Source organism: Ovis aries, chromosome 2, assembly GCF_016772045.2.
Source record: "Ovis aries strain OAR_USU_Benz2616 breed Rambouillet chromosome 2, ARS-UI_Ramb_v3.0, whole genome shotgun sequence".
Classification (NCBI taxonomy): Eukaryota; Metazoa; Chordata; class Mammalia; order Artiodactyla; family Bovidae; genus Ovis; species Ovis aries.
This window is the reverse complement of record NC_056055.1, coordinates 65,882,081-65,901,322: the sequence shown is the minus strand read 5'-3', so window position 1 is coordinate 65,901,322 and position 19,242 is coordinate 65,882,081. Positions and strand designations below refer to the sequence as shown.

Sequence of the window (19,242 nt, the reverse complement as noted above, 5' to 3'; positions counted from 1 at the left end):
TGATTTCTGTTGCAAGTGATCAACTCTGCCACTACAGCATGAAAGCAGCCTGAGATGGTACAGGAAAGAAGGAGGACTGACCTGGCTATGTTCCAATAAAGCTTTGTTTACAAGATGAGTAATGTGCTGGTTTTGGCCTATAGGCCATAGCTTGCCAACCTTTGAGTAACTAATGTTAAAAATGATTCATATAAGGCAACATCTGTTAGTTTGCCAAGTCCAAGTATGCCTATGATCAATGAGAAACCAACCAAGCTGGAAACCTGTGTCAGCCAAGCACTGACACCTGTATCAGCTGCACATGGTTGGTAGACTACTGCCCACACTGGAAAGTAGGTACTCTTCCTGCAATTCAGCCCCTACAGCCAACTATTTAAAATCCAATGGCTCACCACTTCACTCTAATTCAACAGGGGTTTCACTGAACTGCTGGAAATTATTCATCTGTACTTAATATATTCTCTACTTGGTACTTTGCTGAAAAGTCAATAATAATTGAGTTAGTAGTTAATTCATATTTTGTTGCCGGAAATGACTGGCAACATTCCTGATGATCAGCTCCCAGGTCTCAACTATTTGACATGGTTGGTCATTCCTTCCTCTTGGAAATACATTCTTTGCTTGGTTTCCAAATAGCATTCACCTCTGGTTTCTCTTTCACTTAATAAGCAGTTCCTTCATCTCCTTTGCTTATAGAAGTACTGTCTCAAAGCTCGGTTCATGGTTCTCTCTGTCTTGTCCTCTCCTCACACACTGTCCTGGTGATCTCATCCACTTACATGGTTTCCCATACCATCAACACATGGACAACTTCCATCCTTATGAATCCAGGCCAAATATCTCCACCGAACTTGAGTTTCACATAACTGTGCTTCTCTTGCAGTCTCCACACATACTATGAAGCATCTCCAATCTGATATGTCCAAGTTAAGCTCCTGATATTGTCTCATCCCCACCATCCCCATCCTCACAGTCTTTTCTACTTGGGAAATGGCAACTCTATTCTTCTAGCTGATCAGCCCACCAAACCTGGAGCCATACCCCATATCCAATCTTATGGTAAATCTTGCCTGCTCTACCTTCAAACTACAGCTCAAATTTGACTACTTACCTCCTCAACTGCTGCCACCCTTAGTCTAAGCCACCCCTAGCTTTTGCCTGGATTATTGTCATTTTGGCTGGCTTTTCTGCTGTCATTCCTGATGCCGATTTGGATGACTCTCAACTCAGCAGGTACAGCAAACATACAAGACACTTCATTCCTTTGCTCAAAACTCTACAAGTTCCATTTGCCACACAGTGATCGTGAAAGTCATAGGTCTTTCTGTCCTCTCTGGCCCTTGTTCCCTCTCTGGCCTCCTTTCCTCTCTTTTATCCATATGACCACACAGGCTTCCTGATGCTCCTCAAATGTGTTGCTCACATTCCCACCTCCATGCCTTTTTATTGCCGATTCCGCGGCTGGAAATGGTTTCCCCTGAGACATCACATGGATTTCTCCCGCACTTCCACCGAGTCTTTACTCAGATGTCTCCTTTTCAGGGAGTCTTCCTCTCATTCTGCTGACAATTGCAGCCCCTTCCCTGAACTCCCCTTTCTGTTTTTTCTGCTTTCTCTCTCTCTCCCCAGCACATTTCACTATGAAATACACTATGTATTTTATTTGTTTGTTTGTTTGTTTGTTTGTTTTGTCACCTTCCACCCAAATGTAAGCTCCATAAGGGCAGGATTGGCACAGACCTCTGGTCTGACCAGGCTGCTGTGAAGTGTGCCTTGGGGAGTTGAGTCTGGGTCGGCAGAGCCCTGGGCATGGGGATATCAACTTCAGCAAAGATGCTGCTGGCTTTCCTCAGCCAGGGAGCATCAGAGCCTTCCACCTGGGACCAAGCAGGTTTGGACAGTCGCTGTTATCACTGGTCACCTTGGCTGAGGGAAGTTAAGAGGCTCTTATTCAACTCTCCTGGTATGCCATAAGCATTAGAGAGGAGCGGTAGGGGGAGAGAGAGAGGAGAGTGGGGTGGAGAGGGGAGAGATGAGAAGAAAGAGGGAGAGATGTAGGGGGAGAGAGAGGAAGATGGGGGAGGGAGAGAAAGAGGAAGCAGGAGGGGAGAAGGGTAGAGGCAAGAGGTATGAGGAGAGAGGGGAGAGAGAGGAGAGGGAGAGGGAAGGAGGGAGGTGGAGGGGAGGGAAAGAGAGACAGTGTTGGAGAGACATAATAGATAAAGATTAAATTTACCAAAACTAGATGGAAAGGGGACTTGGATTTATTCAAATTAAGGAAAACTATTATGTGACATTCCCTACATGCCCAGCTTTATGAACAATAATTCATACACCCAACAACAGTTCTTATTATTTGAAAACGGAAATAAATAAATCAACGGAACAAAACAAACTCTGTTCCATGCATACCAAGAAAACAGGATAGAAGGACATACAGGGTGAAGTGAACTTTCCACTTCTTCCCAAACTCCCCCATGACTTCATATTAAATTCTGATGTGCACCAGAGTCAATATTCACTTCCTGTGTTCTCCTTTTGGGTGAAAGAAATGCTGGTAATGAGGAAGGGCTCAGCTCAGATTTGTCTGGTGGCTAGAAAAGCTGATTCTTCAGTCTTCACCCCCCACCCCACTGTTTCAGCAAATGTGCACCTGCCTAATTCCACCAGGATAGGCCAGAGAGCCCATGTGGGCCCAGAGATGCCAAGGCTCATTAGCCAGCAAGAACTGTTGATTCCTCTGCCTGGGATTTAGGACTTGAGTGTTTGCCTGCAGGGCTGTGGCATGTGGGACTGCACGGCTTGTGAAATCTGGCCTCCTTGCAGAACAGGGACAGCCTGTTCAGTGAGAGTAAGAGTGCTTGTTTGCCTCAGCGACGGATGCCAAAAATACAGAAAAAGCTGCTTGCTTATTTGGCCAAAATGAGGGCATAACATCTCTATTTTTCTCATATTTTTCAGGGGTTAGTGATCTTCAGCTACAAGTTTAAGTTAAAAGATTTATTTTATTCTGTTAAAACTTACAACAGCTTTATTACTGACATCTTGGGAGTACTATTTCTAGTCATCTTCCAAGTCTATATGAAATATAGACTTTTATCCACTAGTTTAAATGGCTTGAAATGATCCAAACACTATTTTGAAAGGTGGGTACCAAACACTATTTTGAAAGCTCCTGTGAAGGGGCTTTGAAAGGTCCTATGACAAGTTCTCTAGCCTGATCCATCATTAGTGAATTAAAATCTCAGCCTGCCTTTTTTAAAGACCCCCTAGTGAGACACCTTATTTTCTCCAATTATATCCCACTGTAAAATTGTTAATTATGGCATAAAAGTAATCAGTCAGCACAAGTTTTCCTATCTATTTTATGTTTGTCTAACTTTCTAAAGTTAACTACGCATTTCTACTGAATGGTTAATCTAGACTGAAAAGCAGCCAAGGGCAATTATCATTTTAGATAAGTGGGAAAAATCAATACTTATTTCTGCTTCTATGTAAGTGGAAATAATGAAGTCATGTTGGCACTGGTTGCCACAAACATGTATATCCTTAGATTATCTGTATCTACAAGATAGAAATGATTTAACCACAAGCCCGAGTCAACAGAAAGACAGTCAAATTTCCAGAATAAATGCTTGTATGCCCATGATAGTTGGAAGTATGCATGATGGTCTCTGCCTGTACACATTTCTATTTATTTATCCTCCCTGAGTTTAGGTATTACTGTTTTATTATGTGTCCTTTCTATACAGCTTGTAGTTTCTAAACATGTCTATTACATTTTTACAACAGGCTGGAAATGAGAGTAAAAAATAAGGCCAGAAAATCAAATATTGATGTTTATAATAATTTATTGATCACCTACCTACCCACATGTGCCAGGCACTGTGCTGCCTTTGGATGATGACAAAGGTGAGGATGACTCAGGCTCTGCTCACAGGGAGCTCACAATCTACAGGTGATGGGGAAGTGGAACACACAAACAACCGCTCTATCAGAGAGGCTGTGCTACAACACAGGTTTATGGAGTGCTGTGGGAACGAGGGCTATGTGAGAAACAGCTGAGTCTAAGACAATCACTTGTGTGTGTGTGAGTGTCTCAGGTTAGGGGATTTCTGATAGGATTTCAGAGAAAAGAAGATTTTCAAGCTGAGATTTAAGAGTGTAGAATTTTGCCAGTAAGCAGAGTTGGGAAATGCTGAATTTCCACAAATGTCAACATGGGACAAAAACACATCCAACAGGGTATGTCATTTAAGAGAAACTGCAAGTAGCTTGGAATGGGTGGGACATAAGGTCCACAGGCATTAGGAAGGAGAAGAAAGCTAGAAAAACAAATGAAAAGATACGCAAGGTCTTCCAATTAGCAGTGAAAGGAGGGAAAGACAGTTCCATCAAGGAGGTTTATGTTATCATCAGAGGAAGCTGTTAGTTTTGCCAGTAAAAGGAAATGTTGCAGTCAAATATTTGCAACCCAAATCTTTCTAATCTGAAAGGCGATCTCAGCATCCTTTCCTACATGTAGAAGAACCTAGTAGATCTTATTAGAATGGTGGTCAGTTCCCCAGTTCAGACTCATTTGTTGACAGGAACTGTCCCAGTCCCAGAATAGACAGTTCCAATGGGGAATGAGGTCTTTCCTAAAAAAGACAGTGCTCCTAGCTCAAATTGGAAAATAAGTCAGATAAACAAGACAGACAAATACCGAGAAACAGCTTTCACTAAAATTTGTTCTATTCCTTCAATATTATTCTTTTAACTCCGAGATTATCTTGATTGACAAAATGACTTCTCATTAAGAAGCATGGCAAACAGTTCAGCATCACAGCTAACTTCTGTCAAGTCATGAAGAGAGGGCAGATGTCTAAACTGTAACTGTCTTCTTCACACAACCTATTCTTTGAAGGGAAAATTCTTTAAAAGGCAAAGAGAACTTCAAACAACATTCAGTTGACAGCATCGAGAAAATGGCAAGTTATTACAGTCCACAGTTAACTGACCATGTATTTTGGATGGTCTTCTACTTGAATGGTTGAGTGTACCAGTAGTAACAATTTTCAGTGATGAGGCTGAACATGTCAGAGCATCCAAGAAAGACAATGAGATGTTCCTGATGTATATGTAAGCTGCTCAGAGGAAGTTTAACATCCTTTTCAGGTCACTTGATTTGAATCCAGGGCTATCAGTCTATAAGAATCTAAATTCACTGCTTCCTACTTTCAGGGCTCCCCAGATGCAGTTCTGCTATAACCTTTTACTTGTTATTTATCTCATGGAATAGTTATGAGCTTAGTGATGGAAAATTCATGTCATGGTTACCCGCAACGCATTGGATGATGGTGCAATGATCAAAAAAGATGCCGGTGATGACAATTGAACGTCCCTTTGCCTTCCCAGCCTCCTTCATATATTCTCAGGCATAGGATGACAAAGGGAAGTCCACGAGTCACATGAAGAAAGACTGTAGCCATGGGCACACGACCAGGAGCTCCTCAATTTGTCTTCACCCCTGCCGCCCATGCCACCACCCCATCCTACTTCTTCCTGATCCTGTTCCTGCCAGTTCCCCTACCATCTTGCCACTAACCACAATCCCTCCACCCAAAAGTTCTGCCAATCCTTAACCCCAACTGAATCAATGTTCAACCCACTCCTGACGGAGATTCCATGTTCAAACAGCTGTTGAGTGAAATCATGACCCCTAAACCCTCCAAGGTAACAACATTTTAGAGAAAAGTCCTTTTGAATGAAATAATGCTTCCTTATATGAGGGCAAAAAGAGCAACAATTTTGGAATCCCATCAGCCTAGGTTTGTACCTGGCTGTGCCACTAAGTGGATAATAAAACAAGGGCTTAACTACCCTGAGATGCCATTTTATCAACTATAAAGAAGGTAGATAATAATTCCTACTTTGAAGGGTTTTTGTGACTATTAAAAGAGATAGTATACATGAAAATGCTAGCACAGTGCCTGGAATATACTAGGACTTCAATAAATGCTCACTTCTCTCTTCTCCATCTTATGTGGTATTATTAGGATGATAAGTAATAGAGAGTAATTAATCTCTGATGTGGTTGGATGTTTTAGAAGAGATAGAGATAAACAGCAGTCACAGGGAGGGATAGTGTTAGGAATTTATAAAGGAAATTATTATTTCTATGGTTAATTTTCTTGGTTGGGGTTTAAGAGGAGATTCATGTTGTCCATTAATTATACTTACCAATTGGGTCTAATTGGCAACTACCCCAAAATGAATAAAACAAGCGGGAGTCAAGAGAGAAAAACGGCAGGCATCCTGTCAAAAAATAAAATCTTTGAAATTTCTACAACCCAACCGTCACATACACATTTTATTAAAGCAGACTGATCGCCCAATTTGTAAATGTACACATGTGATGGCAACTCAGGTTGCATATTCAGATCTATGCACAGCATCAGACAGCACTCTGTACCAGCTATACCACGCCTCATTGCTCCTTCAGCTGAACTGGCCCTTAAAATAAACATCCCCTTTGCTGGATGTATCCTTCATCATTCTGTTTCAGCCTAGGTAACTGCTATAGGAGTTAAAGGGTTAAATGAGTCACTCCATGTTAAGTGCCTATTACAATACTTAGCACTCAGTAAATCCTCAAGAAATGTTTGTTGTTGTTATACTAATTATACTAATAATATGTCTTCTGAGACCAAACAAGAAATGGATTCCTCCCACCCTCCTTTAAAAAGTCTTATTAATTTCTAGAAATGTGTCTTATTCTCACAAATTAGCTACTTTTGACCTAAAAGAAGTACTTTTTTTTAGAGGCCAATGTACTTATTTTCTTTTAAAGGGGAACTGAAACCAACGCCAATGTGTCACTCAACATACCTAACATTATTTACTGAAGAGAGCCCCACATTTCCGTCTCTTCTTTTTTTATCAGCCAAGAAAACGATCAGTTAGATAGAGTCATTTATTTCTATGTCTATCTGTCATATAGATTATTTATCTCCATCATCTATCTATCTTCAAAAGAAGTTGAAGACATTTCATTATAATAGGTTTCCTACCAATTTGGCTATTCTACCTATACTAGATAAATTTAGTGGTGAGTCATGTCTCTGGAATGGTAACTTATTAACAAGCTAGTTAAAGGCTAGATGCCTCAGGCAGGATCTCATTTCAAATCTAGGCCTCAGGAGAATCTGCCTCTGCCCCCTTTTGCTCCTTCCCTAAAACAGCATTTACAGAGGGGCCCAGATCCTCAAGTGAGATCTTCCAGACTTAGTTTCCTTGGATCAACTTAGGTTTCTAGAGAGCGCGCCAGTTGTTGTTGGTTGGGCAGGGAGTAACTGATTGGTGAGAGGCATAGATGGGTCCCATCCCACTTTTCAGGGAACATTATTTGGTAATTCCTCAGTGCCTGTAACTTGGCAGAATAGCCTTTTCATAGCAATATTCCTTGAAGCACAAAATATAAGGGTTGGCTGTTCTGGATTCTCAATAGGTTGCAAAATAATAAACTAAGAGTAACTAATGTATGTTTTCCAAAGACAGCGCTAAGTCATGTCCGACTCTTGTGACTCCATCAACTGTAGTCTGCCAGGCTCCTCTGTCCATGGGATTTTCCAGGCAAGAATGAATACTGGAGTGGGTTGCCACTTCCTTCTACAGGGGAACTTCCCAACCCAGGAATTGAACCCCTAAATTTACTAATCAGCACATTCCTGAGAACAGAAATTCAGCTTGGGAGCACATACCTCCCAAGGCTGCTCTACTACTCACTAAATGCAACAATTAGACCACTTGCTAAATACTATGAGCAAAACCTCAAAGAGTTGATGACACAAATCCTCCTGGAAATTTAACACAAAAGCACTTGTTTAAGGAACCCAGCACAAAATTGGCTTAGCTGCATCTTCCTGCAGACTGAACAGCACACTGGTATTTTTAGTTTCTTTCTTTTTTTCCCTCCACAGTTACCAAGCCCTAATGAACAAAAGTTAAATGACATTTTAGTGCAGATCAACCAGATTTGTTGCATGGCTAAAAATGGAAATGTCTGAACATCTGCTGTCAGTTGACTGTGATTCCAATTCTCTTGATACTGCCTTGTTTACCCTTCAGGATGCAGTGGAGAAATGGTCTCAAGGGGAAAAATGGGAGAATAAAGGGCTAAGGATTTTGCATCAAATAAGGTTGATATCCCAAATGCCCTGCTTTTATTCCTTCCTCTGGTGGCTGGAGAACCTTTTCTTATTTGAGGTCTCCTGGTGCTTTGTTAAAAAGAATAAGAGAAGTAGCTCCCAAACTAAGGGGGTAACAATGCTGAGCAAAGAGTACCAGATTTGAAGTTTGGAGTCCTGAATTCAGGTAAAAGTTGTGCCAGTTAATTCACTGTATGAATTTAGGTAGGACACATGATTGACCTTTTCCAAGTGAGCTTTCCTATCTGGGAAATGAACGCAATGAACTAGATGAAATATATATGTATATATAATATCTATGATAATTTACAGTTATCAAATATAGAATATGAATATATGAACAGCTCTGCTTCTGCCCCATCTAATCTATGCATACATAAGTCCTATTTATCATATTATATGATATTGTATCTTGACAACATTCTATTAAGAAGAGTCAATAAAAGGGAAACAATGAAACATCCATATCTTATCCTTATGATTTTGATGATCGTATTTCCTAAAAAACAAACTAAGGCTAGTTCACATATAAACCTTATATTTGCAGCTGAAATTTTGCTTATGAAGGTAGGGAAAACAATTTAATGAAAGTAAAATAAATGTAAGTGGACTCATGCTATGCACTACCTTTCTAAATATTGAAAGCTTTCACCTGCATGGTGCTTGCATTCTGTTACCCTGATTCCATCTATCAAAATCTTCCCTGATCACTCCCCCTCCACAAACATTCCATCAGAAGCTTTTGGTCTGAATTCCTGTTGTATTTCATATCATTCAAGGGCATTTAACACCTGCTGCTGTTCAATGCAGCCCTTTCATACTGAGAAGACATGGAGCACAACAGTTGAGGCGTGGATGCAGGCAGACTTCTTGGATCTGCCACTTACTCACAGTCCGACTTTGGGGGCTATTACTTGTCCTTTCTTTGCCTCAGTTTTTCTTTTGGCCAATGGGAATAATAATAGTACTTATTTCATAGGGTTGTTATAAGGATTAAATCAGTTATTTCTTGTAAAATTTTTAGAATAGCACTTGATAGCTAGTTATTGTTAACTTAATTGCAAAACTCTTCTTCAAGTGCACTGCTGCGGCTGCTGCTGCTGCTAAGTCACTTGAGTCGTGTCCGACACTGTGCGACCCCATAGACTGCAGCCCACCAGGATCCCCTGTCCCTGGGATTCTCCAAGAAAGAACACTGGAGTGGGTTGCCATTTCCTTCAATGCATGAAAGTGAAAAGTGAAAGTAAAGTCGCTCAGTCATGTCCGAATCTCAGCGACCCCATGGACTGCAGCCCACCAGGCTCCTCCGTCGATGGGATTTTCCAGGCAAGAGTATTGGAGTGGGGTGCCATTGTCTTCTCCATTCGAGTGCACGGTTATGTCTTATTTATCTAGCCACCTCTACAGTGCGTTGTATATTGAAGATACACAAGTAAATATTGGTAGAGTGACAGAAGAACTATCAAGGGGAAATTAAGAAAGAGTGATCACTATTTATTTTAGGCGACAGATTTTTTGAGTTCTCCTTCTTGCCACATTTTGAAAAGCTGAAGAACTTTTGACATGTATTTTGTCTCCATACAAAACATCTTAAGAGCATAGTGGAGTCAGGAATATAGTGGGAGCCTTTTTTTCTAGTGTGAGCATTACGGACAATATTCAGAATGAAACGGCTTTTGACTGAGTTGAGTGTGGACCTGCTCCATCATAGGGAGTAGGACCCAGGAAGAGGGGAGCTGGACTATAGGGTGCCCAAGAGCGTAGTAAAAGGAAAATGCACAATTTAGCCCTATAAAATTGTGCTCACAGTAGAGATATAAAAGTAGGGTATTTCCAGTAGCCCCATCACACTAGGATATCTGGTTATGGCTAGGGACTGGGAATAAATTTAGGCTATTTTGTCATTTACCAAATCTAAACAGGGAAGATAATTTTGGTTCTGATTTCAGCTACCCTCAAATATAAGCATCAAACCTGTTACATATAATTAAGAAAATGTAAATGTGCTTATAAGCACAGTTATACTGTTGTTCAGTAGGCTTTCACTTGAGAAAAAGAACATAAAACTACCACTGGATATATTTCCATATGAGCCCAGAGAGAAGTATTACATTATTCATAATAACTTCAAAGCACTTCACTGTATGTCTACATGTAATCTGCCTGTGTGCTCCGTCACTCAACTCAGTTGTGCCCAACTCTTTGCAACTCCATGGGCTCTGTCCAAGGGATTTTTCCCAGCAAGATTAGTGGTGTGTGTTGAATTTAATTGGTCATTTATTGGTGAATCTTTGAATTATTTCCATTTTTATTACTATAAACAATATGGCAATAAATATGCATAAAATAAATTCCTAGAAGTGTACACCTGTGGTGGATTCATGTCAATGTATGGCAAAACCAATACAGTATTGTAAAGGAAAATAAAGTAAAAATAAAAACTTATTTTAAAAAAAGCATATGTACATTAAAATTTAACAGGGTAGCCAAATTATCTTCCAAATAAGGTTGCCCATATTTGTCCACCCTCCCATACAGATTTCCACACATACTTATTGACACCAGATAATTTTAACTTTGGTTTTTGTCCATGTTGATAGGTTAGAAAGCATTTCATTGTTGGCTTGGCTTTCATTTCTTTAATTTTAAGTGAAGTTGAGCACTCCACACACCCCCTCCCTGCCCCTCAATTATCCTGTTAATATATTTTGCCCTTTGTCTTACAGGATTTTCCTTTTGGCTTTGTAGATGCCCTTTGCTTATTATGTAAATGAGCTCTTTGTCATGGATGCAAATATTTTCTTTTTTCCATTTATTTTTTGAATTTATTTATACTATTTTCTTGATAAAGGTGAAAGAGGAGAGTGAAAAAGCTGGTTTAAAACTCAATCAAAAAGTGAAGATCATGGCATCCTGTCCAATTATTTCATGGCAAACAGATGGGGAAACAATGGAAATATATGACTTTATTCTCTTGGGCTCCAAAATCACTGCAGATGGTGACTGCAGCCATGAAATTAAAAGATGCTTGCTCTTTGGGAAAAAAGCTATGACAAACCTAGACAGTGTATTCAAAAGCAGAGACATTACTTTGCCAACAAAGGTCTGTATAGTCAAAGCTATTGTTTTTCCAGTAGTCATGCATGAATGTGAGAGCTGGATCATAAAGAAGGCTGAATGCCAAAGAATTGATGCTTTTGAACTGTGGTGTTGGAGAAGACTCTTAAGAGTCCCTTGGACTGCAAGGAGATCAAATCAGTCAATCCTAACGGAGATCAGTCCTGAATATTTGTTGGAAGGACTGATACTGAAGCTGAAACTCCAAAACTTTGGCCACCTGATGTGAAGAATTGACTCATTGGAAAAGACCTTGATGCTGGGAAAGATTGAAGGCAGGAGGAGAAGGGGATGACAGAGGATGAGATGGTTGGATGGCATCACTGACTCAATGGACATGAGTTTGAGCAAGCTCCAGGAAATGGTGAAGGAGAAGGAAGCCTGGTGTGCCGCAGTCCATGGGATTGCAAAGAGTCGGACATGACTGAGCAATGGAACAACAACTACATACTAATTTCTAATGGAGCTTCTAAACATTGAATCTATTTTTTACAGAAACAGTCTGTCTGAATGAAAAACTCACAATAGCTCTGAATTTGGTATTAGAAACAGATGAGGGAAAAAGATACTAGGCAAAGCACAAAAATAGGCCAAGAAACCATTCAATACAAAGAGTATCTACAGAGGAAAGGTAAGGTCTATTTTCAAAGTGCTGGCCTATGGTTTTATTAAATAGATCCTCCTAGGTTTATTCACTTAACAAGACAGAAAAGAAACCACAGCTATTTTAGTTTTATCTTTTTAGTTTTATGAATAAAAACTAACATCAAAAGAAAAGCTAACTAGGGTTGGATCAGTAATGACACACGTATTTCAGTCTCTAAAACAAGGTGACCATTTACCATTTGTTAAGCAAAGTTCTACTAATTAATTTTTTATAACTGTCAGGGTCAGCAAATATCTTAATTATATATTTTCAGGCATTCAGGTTTTAAGAGCCTTTCAGTTATATTTTGCCAAACTGCTAGTTATCACTCAGGGTTTATAAAATGTAGGAATGTCAAATTGGATAACTGGAACAAGCAAGCTTTAAATCCCACACAAATGCGTCTGCTTTTCAGATCTTGTCAAACATTTTCTCAACGAGTGAGAAGATAGGTTGCTCTTATTCCTTAAGAAGGATTTTTCATCCTTTTTCCCCCAACTAGGCCAAGACTCAGTTACAACCTTTCCTCCTCAGGAATGATCTGAGGGGTGACCAATCTCCATTCTACTGCCTGTTACCAAGAGTATAATCCTGTGTAGGTCACATGAAAATTATTTCTCAGGTTTTATCTTTAAAATATTAAACACAACATCATAGAAACACAGAACAGAATCTGTTCTATTTATTTTCAATACTTAGGCATTTAAAAGTTAGAAATGATGTGCAAAATATATGTGGCTACAGATCTATTATGGAATGTATATAAATTATACCAGCACAGCCTGTGCAATCAGTTGGAGGCTAAGAGGATCTGTTTGGGTTAACCCAAAAAGTTAATTAAATCAATATAGTCTAAAATAATGTATATAATTTTAGATGGTATATCTCAATCCAATTTCAAGGGGAAATTACAACCTCCAGAGCCAGTACAAAACTTTTCAACTATATATCACCAAGAAACACACAGGTGAAGAGTGAAAGGGCACACGATGAAGCATATAATACAGATGTTATTTATAGACAAAGCTCCTCAATGAACACACTGAAACATATAGGTGTATCTTACTTATGAATGGCAGGTAAGCTTTACCTCGTGCCAACTCCAGTCGATTCTTAATAATGATATGAAATGCTATGCTGGAAAGGTGTGGCAAAAACTACTGACTGTACTCTGATATCTATTCTCTTCCTTCATAGTGATAGAATTTTAGCTGTTTGCCTAAGATACAGTTTTGAATCCACTTTTTGCCAGATGTGAACATAGAATGTAAGCCAAAATCCTGTATATGACCTCCTCATTGTGCCTTTAAGGGGAAGGGTTACGACTTTTTCCTGATTCCTCCTGACCAGAATCTAGATGCGGTAGTGTGTTCCCACAAACCATGAAAATAGGGATGTATGGAGCGAACAAAAAGAGAAGATATCTGAGTACTCAGCACTGTGAGGGTACTACATCAGACTGGACTCACGTTCAGAATAACACATGTATAAGGAACAAACTTCTGTCTTATTGAGGCATCCATTGTTTTGAGTCACTGTTACAGCAGCAGAACCTATGTCTTCATGAATGTGAAATGGTCCTAGCTGTATCAAGGCTCAGTGGGAAAAATGTCTCATTAGGTTTGCAGTGTCAATCATGGGTGAGGGACATGATGGTTCCATGCTAATTCCAACTTCTTACTGTATTTCTATCCAACCTACTACACAATGGAAAACCGTCCAAGGAAACTCTGACGTAATTCACACCTTTGCCTTCTGCCTCCGTCTCTGTTATTGTTGACACTTAGGCCTGGTCTTTTGTGTTGCATCAATACAATGAGACTCACTTAACAGTCATAATAAGAATAAATAATATATGTAGTATTTATGATATAAATTATTTATTTATATATAAATGACTAAAATCTTTTAAAATAGCTACCCAGGAAACTATCTGCTTATTTCAATAATGCTGCTTTTGCTAAAATATTTCTGGAGTTTTTTGGAAATTGTAAGTTTGCACATTTCTTATAAAATATGAATGAGTCAAAATCACTTAAATGTATTTAATGCCAAATCAACAACTCTTTACTGAGCTCTTACTATGCATAATATCATGCCAGTTCTGGCGTCAGAGAGGTTCGTAAATATTAAGGATGTCAATAATATTCTTTAGATGATCTATGTCAAATTTCCAGGGTAAGTCATCTTCATAATTTAACAAGATGAAAATACTAATACATATAAGAGATCTATAGCCAACTCACTGGAAAAGACCCTGATGCTGGGAAGTATTGAGGGTAAGAGGAGAAGGGGGTGACAGAGGATGAGATGGTTGGATGGCATCACTGACTCAAAGGACATGAGTTTGAGCAAACTCAGCGAGATAGTGAAGGACAGGGAAGCCTGGCGTGTTGCAATGGGGTCGCAAACAGTCAGAAATGACTTAAGGACTTATAAGTTTAGTCCAGGGAAATCAGAGACATAAAAAGCACTACTTTTTAGCATTTTATGTCATGATTTTATTCATTCACTCAAGGCTTATATTACTGCTCTGTGTCTTTATTTCCAAAATAATTCCCAGCAATTTATAGATTAAATTTAGAGGTCTCTTTGTATTCAGTTTTAAACTCTTTATTCTCTTAGGACCTTGGTGCATCAAAATATTCCCTTGGCAATGAATTCTAGTGAGTAGGCTATTCAAGGGCCTGCAAGTAAAGCAACCACATTTCTGGGCCTCTGTCTCTGTCCCCAAGTCAGCTAATAACTGTGGATTCTAGGATTTCTCTGAACACCAAGGACTCTGACAGGACAGCCCCTAGCATCGAGCACATTTCTGGAGTCACTGAGCCTGAAACATACAAAGCAGTAGTGCTAAGAGAGGGTGTTGCTGAACTAGAAATTCTGATTCACTTTGTGAGTCAGTTCTGCTGGTAAGCAGGTTGGTATGTCTGTTCAAACGAAAAACAGCTTCCTTAGAGCCATTATGGCAAAGACGTCAATTCAAGTCCATTTACAGTTTTCAAATACACTGAGAGCTCTAACACAGATGATGACTTTGGTCTTCATCCAGAAAAGAATAGATTCAGAGCAGGTGAAATTGAATAAAAGTGAGAGCTTCCCAATAGCAAGGGATGTTAGGATCTGAAGGACAGGACAGGGCTGGCACCCAGCCTCTGCTGTGGATAGAGTATACTAAAGTCTTCACAGAATGTTAAATATTTTAAATCTCACCACTGGCTCCCTATTGCTGCTTCTTCTACAAGTCTTTAGAATAGGACAGAGTATTTTGGATGTCTGTGACCCTGCTGAATTAGGTGCTGGGTACTAGAGAGATTTTGAAAAAGAAAAGAAACTCAAGGAAATATACTAAGAGTAGTATTTTCTAAGAGATGTGATTGGCATTTGGTCCAGGTAATTCTTCATGTGAAATTGTCCTGTAGGAGAATATTAACATTTCTGCCTCCTCCTTTGTGTCTTTTGGGAGTGCCAGAAATTGTCAACCACATCCCTCCGATATTTTAAAATACCTCCTCTGGGAGGCAGTGTCACCTTAGTTGAAAACTACTATGGCCATGTGTAAGAATTATCACCATGAAATGCTGGTAAAGGAATAAGAATATAGTTGTGAGTACTTTTTCTGATTATGGAAATCTCACAGAAATAAAATGCTTTAAATTGATGAGTGTCATATCATGGAGATGACCTTTTTAAAATAAACTCTCCTGGAACCTGTAGGACTTTACCAGCTTGGTTGAATCACTGTGTGATTAGCCTGTTCATGGTTCTCCTGTACCAAACAACTCAGTGGAAAGCGAGACATCTGTTCCCATTATAAAGCAGAACTATGACATTCTGTGCTACTGGGTGACATTATTATTGTCATTATTTTTGTTAGTTTGTGTAAGACAGAATCACACATAAATAGGTATATTAGCCAAGGGACTGCATAACAAAACATCTGGTTTTTTTTTTTTCCCAGAGAATTCTAAATAGTAAAATCCTCAAATACCAAATTTGATTGTGCTTTATGAATTCTGTGATCATTTCTGCTACTTGTTTACTTAGAACTGCCAAGCCCATTTTAATCTGCTGCTTTAGACAAAAGTATTCCTCGTGGCTTCATTAGATGAGGCTATGCTCAAATGTCAGTTGTTACTCTGGGGCAAAGAAAATGCAGAACATCAAATTCTCTTTCAAGAAAACCCTGACGGTAGCAAAAACACCAGTTACAAAAATCTGAACCTACCCAGACAACCCCATTCATTAATGGTGCAGAGCAGGTATAGCACAACACCTGCCAGGGGAACAGCGTCCCCTTAGACTGCACTTACTCTGATGTAGATTCACTTTATCATATGAAGAGGACAAAGTGGGAAAAGTCTAGTCTCATAATGAAATCTCCTACAAATTTATTGTCCACAGTGTAATTAGATACATAATCTGAATGAAACTGTGCATTCAGCCGAACCTAAAATAAAATTCAAACAAAAGTAGTAACACTTTATCAACCAGAGAACAAAGAGAACTACATTTCTGTCCTCTTCCTCCAATCTTTTAAAATCAAATGGTAAATTATAAGCAGGAAATCTGATATTGGTCCAAATCGAAACTTTATATACAAATCCAAACTTATGTATTCTGAATCAAGTCACATTTAGCCCAAATCCTAACACCTCCACCAAATAAGAGTTCTCAGCAAACTTAACTGACATTCATAATGATTGCTCCAGGACACTAGAATAGCTTTACTCTCTAAAGAAACATTAAATTTTCTCCATTATATTCTTTATTCAGGAAAGAGGAACAACTACAGTTTAGAATATATTTTCAACAATATTGAAAAAAAAAGTCTTCTATTTATTGCTGCAACAAACAAGACTTTAAATGTATTCTTTAAGAAGTTATTAGAGTCTTGCTAATACGTTTCAGAATATAATTTTGAGCCTCATTTTTTTCTTTGGGCCCTTTATGTAATTCCAGGGATACATGGCTTCTCCCTAATGAGCAGAGCTAGGTTTGATTTGTGGTAAAGATGTTCTGCCAGACACTCTAGACTCTGATGGGCTTTGAAGGTAGATCTGGGTCTCAGGTTGGACCCTATGGCAGCCCATCAGGATATACCAACACAGAACATGGTTTCCCACGGGGAGCTGCTGTGCGTGTCACCAAGATGGCAGGAAGGTAATCAATGTTTCTGAATTGCCACATGCCAGACTCCTTTCCCGTGTTGACTCGTTTAATCACCACACTGTGGAAAATTATTATCCCTGATTCACAGACACAGAAACAAAGTCTGAGAGAAATACAGTAATTTGCCTAAGGTCACAGAGCCATGAAGATCTGAACCCCTTGTCTCCCTGCTACTCTCAGCTTATCTACTGGCAATATAAAGACTTCCTTTATTTCCAAAAGTTATATTCTTCCCTTCAAACACTTCAAAGAAAACCACAGCTGCTGGGGACTTTTCTAATCTTTCTTTTTAAGAATTGCAAGGTAATACTTGTTTAAATTTAGTCCCCAAATTTGGGACTAAAAAATGACTATCAAAATTTTAGATGGATTTTAGCACGTGATAATGTATTGATAGTTCTTAATTTTTATTTTTTGAAAGAATTGTTAAAGGATTCTTGGATCAATATTTTCCATTATATTGCTACTGAGTTAAGGAAATAGTTAAAAAAAAAATCTACCTTATATGTGGCCAACATAAGTTAAAGAAATGTTTTGGTACTGAAATATTTATGGATGAAATGATATACTGTTTGGATTTCTTTCAAACTTATCCAGAGAAAGAGGTAGGTGGTTATATACATAAAGAAAACAAGATAGGCTATGGGCTGATAAATGTGGAATGTGGATGATAGTTTATGAGGGGTTATTATAATATTCTCTCTCTTTTTTGGGGGGGGAATTTTTAACAGTAAAAATATATGTAGAAAATATGCTTGGGATTTTAAAGTCTCATCAGGTTACTTATATGTTACTTTCTGGAGCTGTCCCTTGGTATTCGGTCTTTCAGTTAACATGTGTTTATTGAATAGCTACTATATTCCCCGCATTGTGCTAATTTGATTCAACTTAAATGAATATGTGAACAACAATAAAATAAATATGAGGGATTGTTTATGATGAATGCTTTTTATTCAAAAGTCTGAAATTAACATAATGCTTGGGAATACTAACTGAAGATGTGGGTCATCTTTGAGAATTCTCTTAATCACTTCTCTGCACTGTATTCTGATCTTTTAGATGAATGATTTTCTGATGTCATGAATGGGCAAAGATATGGGTGAGGAAGTACGGCTTTCATTCAGATACTGAAAATACTCCTGGGCTATAGAGAGTCGGCGGAGAAGGCAATGGCACCCCACTCCAGTACTCTTGCCTGGAAAATTCCATGGATGGAGGAGCCTGGTAGGCTGCAGTCCATGGGGTCGTTAAGAGTCGGACACGACTGAGTGGCTTCACTTTGACTTTTCATTTTCATGCATTGGAGAAGGAAATGGCAACCCACTCCAGTGTTCTTGCCTGGAGAATCCCAGGGACGGGGGAGCCTGGTTGGCTGCCGTCTATGGGGTCACACAGAGTCGGACACGACTGAAGTGACTTAGCAGCAGCAGCAGCAGCAGCATGGGTATATAGAGTCCATACAGCCTCACTCCCTTGATTCTCTTTTCCTCTTTTCTACTTGCTTAGCAAAATCCCAACAGGCTCTCAGTCTAACTCTATGCTTACTTTCCTACTCAAGCTGAACATCCCTGGGAAAAAAACATACAACAATGATGATCCATACCTCTGTAAAACTATGACTACAAATACCAAGTGGGCAATTCTGCATTTCCCTAGTTGGCTCACTCTCTGGGCCTCTACAATTTTCTCTTTTTTTCTCCATAATCTTCTGTACTCCTTGCCCTTTCACACTCTTAGCCAATGATCTCCTGAATTATTTTCTTTAGATACAGAAGGCATATATAGAGAACTACCAATCTTCCCAGCAGAAAATATTCCATCCCATCCACATCTATGCCCATAATCTCTGCCTTCACTCTGTCTACCCAGGATGCAACCCCCCTGTCCTATCCAGGGCCACATTTTTCATTTGTGCACTGAATCTCATCATCTCCCTCCTTCTCAAGGACTTTGTCTCAGCTCCCTTGAGTCTGGTTTTCAACTCCCTTTTCTTTCTGTAAAAACTTACTCATTAGGGGCTCCCAGTAGCCCTGTTCTTTAAGAAGACACTGGCGTCTGTAAGGATGACTGTGCATTAACCTTGATGTGTCTATTCTTTCTCCTGAATACTCAATTTAT

General features: G+C 39.2%; 1 protein-coding gene across 11 annotated transcripts in view; it reads right to left on the bottom strand.

Moving 5' to 3' along the window:
* The window catches only part of TRPM3 (transient receptor potential cation channel subfamily M member 3), a 599,217-nt gene that overhangs the window by 238,922 nt on the left and 341,053 nt on the right, over nt 1–19,242 (bottom strand). For 7 of the 11 annotated variants that reach the window (XM_042243350.1, XM_042243355.1, XM_042243351.1 and 4 more), the window contains exon 7: nt 6,223–6,297. The exons of the other annotated variants lie outside the window; for them this stretch is intronic. In XM_042243350.1, the coding sequence (XP_042099284.1) occupies nt 6,223–6,297 (75 nt within the window). The remainder of the gene's footprint in view (nt 1–6,222; nt 6,298–19,242) is intronic. 11 annotated transcript variants of the gene reach the window in all.